The sequence below is a fragment of the Coffea eugenioides genome, unplaced genomic scaffold (assembly GCF_003713205.1).
Source record: "Coffea eugenioides isolate CCC68of unplaced genomic scaffold, Ceug_1.0 ScVebR1_1671;HRSCAF=2562, whole genome shotgun sequence".
Lineage (NCBI taxonomy): Eukaryota > Viridiplantae > Streptophyta > Magnoliopsida > Gentianales > Rubiaceae > Coffea > Coffea eugenioides.
In genome coordinates, this window is record NW_020862090.1 from 2,341 (window position 1) to 12,731 (window position 10,391).

The 10,391-nt window shown below is 37.0% G+C and overlaps 1 protein-coding gene across 1 annotated transcript; it reads left to right on the forward strand.

Moving 5' to 3' along the window:
• The first annotated feature begins 9,644 nt into the window (after positions 1 to 9,644).
• On the forward strand, positions 9,645 to 10,181 carry LOC113755731. Its single transcript, XM_027299642.1, has one exon. The coding sequence runs from the start codon at positions 9,645 to 9,647 to the stop codon at positions 10,179 to 10,181; it is 537 nt and encodes a 178-aa protein (XP_027155443.1).
• Positions 10,182 to 10,391: the final 210 nt, after the last annotated feature.

The window sequence follows — 10,391 nt, forward strand, 5'->3', positions numbered from 1 at the left end:
CAGAATAAGGAAGCCTTATCCCAAAGAAAAAAAAATTTCATGTCTTAGTGCACTATTCAATACTTACCTTCAAAGTTGTTTAAAACAACAGTCATAATTCTTATTCTCACTAGGGCCCTATTGTATTCCTTCGATTCAATCTTACTATTTTGAGGTCAGATTTCCCATGAAACCTAGATAGACGAATTTCAAGAGTCATTCCATTTTCGCAACTCTTTTGGTTCCTAGGTTAGTTGATTGGCCTAGAGCTTTGGTATTCCACCAACCGTTCTAAGATATCAGTCATATGGTCAATAGGGTAGCTACATGGGTGGGTTCCTTCTAAATTCCCGTTGATAGCATCTTTGTCCAAGTCTGACTACCATTGGCCCTTGCAACAATTATAACCTCATTATAGGCTCAACTTTAACAATATTTTTTTTTTTGACTAAATCAAATGACTCAATTATGTAGTTCAAAACTCGAGTACAAAGATATATTTTCTATAAAAGACTTCACTCACCAAATTGTCGTACTCCAATTGTCCAAAATTATTTACTAGTGTGTGATTTTCAAAATTAACAATTTTAGAATTCACCCAGTTCTTTTGTCCCAAACCGAAAATCTTATTCGTTTGAGGAAAGTTTTTTTTTTTTTTTATATCCAAACTAATAACAGAATATCAAATATACATTTGAAAAAAAAAATGTAGTCTATGTATATATAAATAAAATGGCTATTCGAATGGAAGACAAGAAGATAAGAAATTGGTTCTGATCTTGATAGTCAAAATTTCTAAATACATTTGGCTTTTTATAAGAAGTTTAACATTTGTTATTTGGACGTTTGATCAAGAAAAATCATTTAACCCCACAAATCACTTTTGAGAATAAAATGCTTTTAAGAAAATAAGCAGACATGCAGGTTTGTATATACTTAAACTTTGGTCCAAAGCCTCTACTCTTCACACCTAATCTGAGAATTAGCTTTTATGCCACATAAAACTTAACTATTTACTCTCCCATTTCACGACCAATATTCATTCTTATTTATAAGAGAAGTGCAAATATTCGTAAAAGTTTAAAACATGCCTATAGGGCCAATCACAAGATATATGTAAAATAATTATTAAGTTCACAAGGAAGAACCTCACTAGTTACTCAACCAGGTCAATTCATCATAATACCAGTAGATCTCATCTCCTCGTTCAGTTTCAACTTAGATCAAATGCTAGGATCCCATTGGATTGTACAAGACTGTCTATCGATCTTTCCTTCTATTATCCGTACAACTCTTCTAACAGTTTCAAACCATTAATACCCTTTAACGAGTTAATCTTAACTTTTTCTCGTGTCTCTTTCGAGTTCACATCGGATCAATATTTTCAAATTTAAGGCCATAAGTTTAAAAGGACACTTTTAATTCAAACTAAACTTGTTTGTATTTTTAAGTTCCATAAATCCAAAAAGCACCAGTCCTATACCACTCAAAAGTTCTACATTTGTCCCAAAAGGCATTCTTTCAAGATGAAATTTGTAAATAAATGGATCTTGACCTTAAATTACAGCTTTAACAAATAGGAAAAATAAGAATGGATTTGACATTTCATTTATCTTAGGAAAATTTCCGATGCTCATAGAATTTAAGAAAGTTTGGAAATTTTTACACGGTGAAAAGGGCCATTGTCAACTCTTAAATCTAATAAACGAAACTCCTTTTTTTTTTATAGTTCTATACACCACTTTGGTCACTAAAATTCACTTAGGTTAGTACAACTTCAAAAGTCAAACAATTCACGGATACATCCAATATTTCATACATAACTCAAATTTCAATCTTTATAAGCATGAAAGGAAACAATACAACAACACACAAATTATTATAATCACATAGCTAATAGCCTAACCCTTAGTTTAGATTCAACTTAACCTTCATTAGTTTAGTCCTGGACAATCCCACTAGACCCCCTTAGTAACACTTATCAAATTTCCTTAGTAAATTGTAGATCTACTACGTCTAGTGTCAAATCAAATAATATGATCATTACTTAAGTACATCAATGGCTCTTAAGTATTCTAAATGAACTCAAACATTTCATTCATCAAGTTTTCTAATAACCTAACAACTAGGTATCTTTATCCCATTGGATATTAGCCCCGAATAACCCTTCAATAAAATTCAAAAGACCACAATGTCCTCTAGGACTCACCTTTAATTATTTGCAAATGATAGCATACTATTCATATAGCAAATTTATCGAACTTATCTCTCCTCCGGGTTTTAAAACCATTCACAACTACATAGTTCTTATTTAAACTGTTACTTCACTCAAATTCTAGGTCCGAAGCCACATTTTGGAGTAAGGGAGGGTATAAAGTTCATTTACTATCAAAAGGCTAGTAAGGCCACCAATAAAGCCTCTTCACTTATAACTTTCAAAAGCTAGCCTTAGCCTCTTCGATTCTACTTCTCCAAATTTAATCGAAATTCCTAGTCATATCATAAGGCAATATACTAAATTCTTCCAAATTTGCAAATACACCCTTGAATGAAACATCTGGTATTCGGGTACAAGAATCCGACAATAGGATAATTCACATCTCAGGCTGGCCAGTCCCAAGAGTAACTTACCTACATTCGAGATTCCTACCCAACATACATATCTAATATCCCCAACTATAGACTTTTGTTTCACACTTAACAGGTCAATCCCCACAGTCCGAGAACCTTTTCCCGGTTTGAGCTTGATAAAAGCTCTGATACCACCTGTGGCGACCCCACTTCCCCCTGAGGCGAACCAAAGGGTTGGCGGGCCGTCTGCCCAGCTCTCGCCAGGACTCACGCACGCACACTAACCCAAATCCTATCGAAGAATAGCCTAACTATTACAATGTCGCTTCCTTTCAAAATAAGTCAACATCTACCACATTAACTTCAGAGACAACAAGGAACTTAAAATCGCCAATCTATGGCCCTTAGACATCACATGCTCTAGAACCAAGGAATAAGGTCGTTCGTATCTAGTTACATCAATCCATAATTCACAAACACAAATATATTATCCAACCTCCGAAATAGGGTTTACACATTTTCCAGCTTCAAGCGGCAATCCAAAAACAAAAGTACAGAATTCAAGTTAAAACACAATACAAGCCTACACAATAGCCATAATATTCGTTATATCCCATACGAGAAGAAAAGAAACATGAATAAGTCTCAGCGCTTTCAGTCTCCAGAACCTGTTAAGGAAAACAAATACGTGGGGTGAGCTAAAGCTCAGTGGTGCCCCAAAACATGCAATCACATAAATCAAACAGCGGTTAATAATTTAAATCAAATTGAAACAGTTAGGAAAGCGTGTAACAGCACAAGGTAGGATACAAGGGCTCTCAGGAGCCATTTTCCACGCTTGGTCAGATACCATCGTAGTTGACCCTCCGTCAACTTTCCCTACTTAATTTCCATGTAGATACACTTATTTTAATCCTAACCCGTCACCGTTCATACCTCTGCTTTGGGCCCAAACTTCATCTACCGACGCAGTATACTCGAGATATACCCGTAATAAAATTTTGTCGAAGGATTCACCTATCGACTTTATTGTAGATCGATTCAGATGTCGAGGGATTCACCCAACGACTCACTACATTTAGATTCAAGGTTTTTGTAGATCGATTCAGATGTCGAGGGATTCACCCAACGACTCACTACATTTAGATTCAAGGTTTTTGTAGATCGATTCAGATGTCGAGGGATTCACCCAACGACTCACTACATTTAGATTCAAGGTTTTTGTAGATCGATTCAGATGTCGAGGGATTCACCCAACGACTCACTACATTTAGATTCAAGGTTTTTGTAGATCGATTCAGATGTCGAGGGATTCACCCAACGACTCACTACATTTAGATTCACGGATTCATTAGAAAATGTTTCACACATGTCACCACTCGAACGGCTAGTGCGATAAAGTACACACTGCTCACTTCGATGGATCAAAAATCATTTATTGCATTTTGACAATTATCACATAGCGAATTGATAAAGTGCTTAACCACGTAACATAGAACAAGCAGGGACACTCACCAAGAGTGAAGTTCAGATATTGGATTGAGGATCGAGTTCCGCGTCCTCGTAAAATCCTAGAATATCAGAATTTAAGCCATAAGTCTTCTATTGGAACTTTTGGCTTGCACATGTAGAGTTTTCTAGCATGTTGCTAGTTTACTTTTTCTCAAAATATTTTACTTGGAATCGAGCTTGTGAGAACCGTACAATATTTCTTATAATATTCCTGGAATACTTTTCCTCGAAGAAAATACTATTATTATTTTCTTAAAATAAGTCGGCAAGATATTTAATATCAAGGCTAGAAGTATACCTTGAGAAAAAGTTCCTTTGAGTGGCGGTGCTTGCAAAATCTTTGCTAAGGCTTTAGGGTAAGGTCTATTGAAAAATGTTGCTAGAATAAGGTTTTTCTTTTCTTCTTGCCAAGCAGGTTGCTACGTTTAAAACCAAAATGATCGAGTTTCACCTTTTAAATTTTCCTTAGTTCCGACTAGCCTTAAACGATTTATAACGAAGGAAGGAATTTGGAACAAAACTAAGGTTTTGAGTCTGGGAGAATCATTTCCCCAAATTGATAAGGCTAGTTTAACTTAAGGGATAAAAGTCATGTTGCCCAAGTTTCTAAGGCAAAAATAGTAGACGCTATGTTTAGCAATATGATGCTAAATCTGTACCGTTCGAGACTTAAAGCAAAATATTTTTCATTTACTTAGTCAAGCGTTTACTTGGAGTCACAAGGTCGGTACAACTTCTCACATTTTCGATTCCAATCCAAAATCACGTTTTCTCAATAGTGCACAATTAGAATCCAAACAGTAATAACACTAGGGCTCGTTAATTCTTAGCCCTGTGTTCCAACAAATTTATATCTAGGCATAAGCAGGAAAATTTACCAAGGCTTCGTCGATACTTAGCACTTGGTAATCAGTACTTATCAACTCACAGTTTCACAAAGTAGTAGCACAGATTTCTACACAATTTCAGCAATTCAGTTATCCATGCAGGGTGGGAATTCATAGGGCCCACCTTCAATAAATTTTCAATAAATCAACCAAGACTTCATCAATCATTAGCACTTGGTTTCAGCAACCCAATATAAGCAAATAGAATAGAAGTGAAGTCCCAAGACATTCCAGCAATTTTAATTTCCATCATCCAGTAGTACTTTATAAAATCATTTCAATGGCTAAGGGCTTCATCAATCATTGCCCTTAGCACTCAACCAGTAATTCCTGTGACATCCAAGCTAACATATCAAATATTTAAAACCGCTAACAGTTATTTAGAACCAAAGATCACATTGTCACCCCAAAATCCAAGGCATGACCATCTCAAGGTATTATAAAGCAAGTTCAAAAGTAGTACAATTTTTCCACAGCTCCAAGATATATATAAAGTAATCCATACGTACTACTTTATCAAACATGACCAAGGCTGGAAAATTTCCAGCTTATCTCCATAACTGCACATTACTTATTTCGAAAACGAATTCCCAAGATATCAAATGATTTATTGCCAAACAGATTCCACAGACTACTTGTGCATTTAGTCATGCATTTCGTGTTCCTAACAACTTAGGGAAATACGTTCTAGAGTCAAGCCGAAGATTCTGGTTCATAATCAAATTCGAGCAACAGGATTAAGCATCCCAAAAGAAATTCAAGAATCTGTTCAGCAAGCTACGGATGAATCATGCATGAAGAAACTTTCTGCTTTCATTTTATTTCTCTTGCTTAGCCGGTCTGATAATTTCATGCAAAGCTTAACTTTCTGATTTTAATTAGTCAAGCACCTACCCAAGTGAAAGACAACCATTCTCCAGCAAATTTCCGGAAACAAGCTGCAATTCCAGCTTCAATCTTTCGACAGCTTAAATTCTTATCTAAGTCAGATTTCTTAAGTCATAAATCCTCATCTAACCTCACAAGCACCACATGCAAGTCCGTAGCTGACCTCACTTGCCTATAACCAACTAATTTCAGCTCAGAAGTTACCTCAAATGGAGCTCACACGCACGATTAGCAGCAGAAATAATCCTCCTCCCTTCAGCAGCCCAGAAAATGCAGACCACTAGCTCTCCCTCTCCCTTGCTCTGGTGGCGGCTGGAATGGAGAAAGTTCAGCCCTCAGTCCCTTCACCAGCTCACGGTTAGAAGGCAGAATGGATCGCAAGTCCCTCTCTTCCCTCTCTAGCTTACGGACATAAAGAAAGGAAACAAGAAGCTCGGCTCTCCCTCACTACTCTGGCGATGGAAACAATGTGGAAGCAGAATGCTATCTGCGGTGGGAGGTGAGCAGAGGTTATGGCTGATGTTGTGGGGTGGTGCTGCGGTTTTGGAGGGTGGTTGAGTGTTGGCAGGGCTTGAGTACGGCAGTGGTGAAGGCTGTGGTTGGTTAGCTTGGCGGTGGAGCTGCGGTTGTCCAGCTTGGGTGGCTGTGATCATGGTGTCCGGGGAGCTGTTTGGTTGAGCAGGGAATGGTTATGTCCGTGGGTATTGTGTAGCATTGGGGGGTAGATTAGTCCTTTCACTACTTCTCCAATTAGCCACTTAAGTCCTTGGTTTAATCTTAGTTCCAAAAATTGTCCCCAAGATGCTTTGAACGCCGAATTGAAACGCTAATCTAGCAGGACTTTGATTATCGAAATCTTAGGTCCTAAAAAATGATTATAGTACATGCATTATTTCTATTTAAAAGTTGTTGACTACGAATTAGTATTAAGCCTCCCTTAATGCAAACATTCTTGTTTAATTAATTAGCCTATTAAAATCAAGTTTGACCTTAATATAAAGATTTGACATTCTTAATATTCGTTTATCCATTTATATCAACATTTATTAACTTAGTCATTAATAACGCTTAAGATTAGCTATCGGAATTCAAAGGATTTATTTTAAAGTAATAGAAGTAATCCAACTCAAGAAATATTAATTTAGTCTAGCAAAATCAAGAAAATTCATAACTATTGAAAATTATATTATTTCTCACACAAAATTATCTTTACGGACTTGTATGCAGGCAAGGGAAATTAATGCTAAAATTTATTAAAGAGTTAAAAGAAATGCAAATGATCTACAAAATGGTATTTATGTATATATTTTTCAGGGTTCTCACAAAGTTGACACTCCGCCAACGTATATAGAACCAACGTCCGTAGACCCCTCTTTACACCGAATCCCGTTCACCAAACAACCCTTTACCGGGCCCGCTCACCGCAAACGAACAGAAATGGTAATACTCGAGTATACCCGGAATCAAGGGTCTCAATACCCAAAATCCCCGAACAGACTACCGTGGTTCGTTATCTAATCGTCCAGGCCCTTGCCGGCCCGACTCAAATAACTTAGCCACAGGATTGAGCTCATAGGTCATAGAAATCCGAACAGATGCAGACACAGATAACAGATTCAAATTTTACATAGTAAATTGGCATATGAACAGACAAGAGAACGAGTGTGATAAAGTACACCCTCGTCTCGAACAAATAAACAGATTGCAGAGCAGAAATCAAGTTAAACAGCAATGGAGGGGAGTGATACACTCACCGGCTCAACTTCAAAAATTTTCACTTCAGATTGGCCTTAATCGCCAAGAAACCCTAAAATAATCAAAATAAACCAATTGAAGGTTTCATATCCAAATCGAGCAAACGGAATGCACAAGTGAGGCTCGACTACACGTCGTATGCCTTGCCAAATAAATACTAATGCAAGGGTGAAAAACATGATTTTCTTGGAAACAAAAAGGTAACATGAAGACTTAGGCGCAAACAACCCAAAAGCCTTTCATTTCTACAAAAAGGCAAATCCAACTTAAAGGAACCAAACGGCCTAGAAAATCGGGCAGCACTTCCCCTAAATTTCTTACTTTTCCAGCCCTTAAGGCTTCACTATTACCTCAAATCAGTCCCAACATCTCACACAAAATTCATCTCATTACCCAAAAGCCGTTCACTAGGCTCAAAGTAGTACAAGTACAAAAGTTAGCTAGGAAATGACCGGAATGAAAACAATCCCTAAAACATGCAAACAAATACGAGACTCGATAACGAGTCATAAACCAATGCCAAATATGACCCCAATAGGGTTCCATAAACGTATACAAACATTAAAGAAACCAGAAAATTCGAACATGCAATTAACTTTGGCCCTGAAAAAAAAACAGGTTTTGACTTTACTTTGCGGTAATAGCACCAAATGCACTACGATTATCGGATGAGGGTAAAATACCCACCATTTCGAAGCTAAAAGACAGGGCTACAATATTTCAGAAGGTCACTCAACCCAGTTTCGAGTGTAACCAGGTCAAAAATGCAAGATACCATACCAGAATCACAAAAACAGATTCACAGAACGCATTCTAGCGGAAACATCATAAATCAGGCTATCCAAGTCCAAATCCAGAAATTCAAAACCAGCTGAAAGCTAAGAAATAGGGTTACATTTCATCATAAGGCCTCAACATCCAATTCGGAAGCAATTCCAGCCAAAACAACCAATTACAGTCGCAAATCCCAATTTCGGGTAGAACCAGAACAGAAATAGTAATTTCGACTTTTCTCACTCTACGCTACTCCGATTGACCTGAAATTTTGTAGGCACCTCTAAAATTTCATTCCCTACAACTTTCATGTTTTAAGCCAAGGCCAAATCAGCCTCTATCTATGATCTAAAATTTCGGACAGAATGTAGCTTCAAGAACCCTAGATTTTTCAATTTTCTTCCAAAACAGAAATTGGTTGCAATTAATCACTTTTTCCATCTCATAGAGTCCTTAAACATCATTTCCAATCATCATATATGACCCCATAATCATATCCATATGAAAACAGAAAAATCCCCAATAATAATAAAACTTCACCAATTCAACCAAAACTCAAGATTTAATCCACAAATTTGCATCTTATACTACCACTAAGCATGATTTAAGCACCAATTAAAGGAGGAGGGTGGTTCTTCACAACTTACCTTAAGAACAAGAGAGAGAGAGCTATTGGTCACCTTAACTTTCCAAAAAACTTCACACAACAACTCACCAACACTTCCTTAAGTGATTTTATGGAACAAAAACAAGTTTAGATGGTTGAATTCTTGAATTTGAGCAAGAGAGAATCAAGAAGTTGAAGAGGTTTCCTTTCTTCCTTTCCTAGAGAGAAATTCGGTCAAGCTTGAAGAAAAATGGAAGATATTTGGTCAATTTTTGGTTTTATTTAGTAATTGGTAAAAGGTTGAATAGTAAGTCAAAACAAGATTTAATCATATGGTGACACATGTCCCTCTCATTAATTCATGCCTAACTTGTTTTTGTCTTTCTCACACCTATGCACTTGGTACCTCTAAATATCTCATAACACCCGGTAAATTAATTTCAGTATCCAAAACTTAATCTAGTTGGCCGAAATTTTCCGAACTTTTCGCACTAGTGGGTCCCACGTCCAATATACGCTCTTAATTTCTCAAAACCTATTCGATACTAGAAAAATCATCTAAAAACTATATTTACTCATAAAAAATATCTAGAAAATTTTCCGGATACAGAAAGTGCAGAAAACAAGCCATTGAAAACAAGAAAACCGAGAAATATAATAAAACCTAGAAAATGGAAAAATTATGGGTTCTCACAGAAGCTTCATGTATCATGGTAACTTCCATGACTCCTCAGCTTCAACAGCAGCACATGAACATGGGGGCGTATGATATTGTACAACACCTGAGAGAGTTGTTTGAACAACAATCAAGGACGGTTAGATATGATACCTCTAAAGAATTGTTCGGGTGCAAGATGGCAGAGGGAGCACCTGTTGCTCCGCATGTCTTAAAAATAATTGGGCTAATTGAAAAATTGGCTGAATTAGGCTTTAAGATGGATCAGGAGCTGAATGTTGATTTAGTGCTCCAATCTCTGCCAGATTCTTTCTCACAGTTTGTTATGAACTATCACATGAATAATCTGCAGCACACTTTGCCTCAATTATTGAATGTGCTGAAAACTGCTGAGAAAGAAATCAAAAAGGGAAAAGGCTCTACTGGTGTGCTTGTCGTTACTTCCTCTAAGAAGAGGAAGAGGCAAGAAAAGGGATTTAAGAAATCCAAAAACAAGCCCACCCAAAAGCCCAAAAAGGCAAAGGCGGACTAGTCCAAAGCAACCTGCTTCCATTGTAATCAAACTGGACATTAGAAAAGGAACTGCAAGTCATACTTGGAGAGCCTGAAGCAAAAGAAGCTTGCTGAAGTTTCATCATCAGGTACATTTATGATTGAGATTAATGTGTGTACTTCCAAATCAGACTCTTGGGTATTAGATACCGGATGTGGTTCTCACATTCGCACATCTATGCAGGGTCTA

Bases quoted from the DNA above. Each gene is read 5' to 3' on its own strand.
- LOC113755731 (XM_027299642.1), top strand. From the start codon at position 9,645: ATGGAAAAATTATGGGTTCTCACAGAAGCTTCATGTATCATGGTAACT.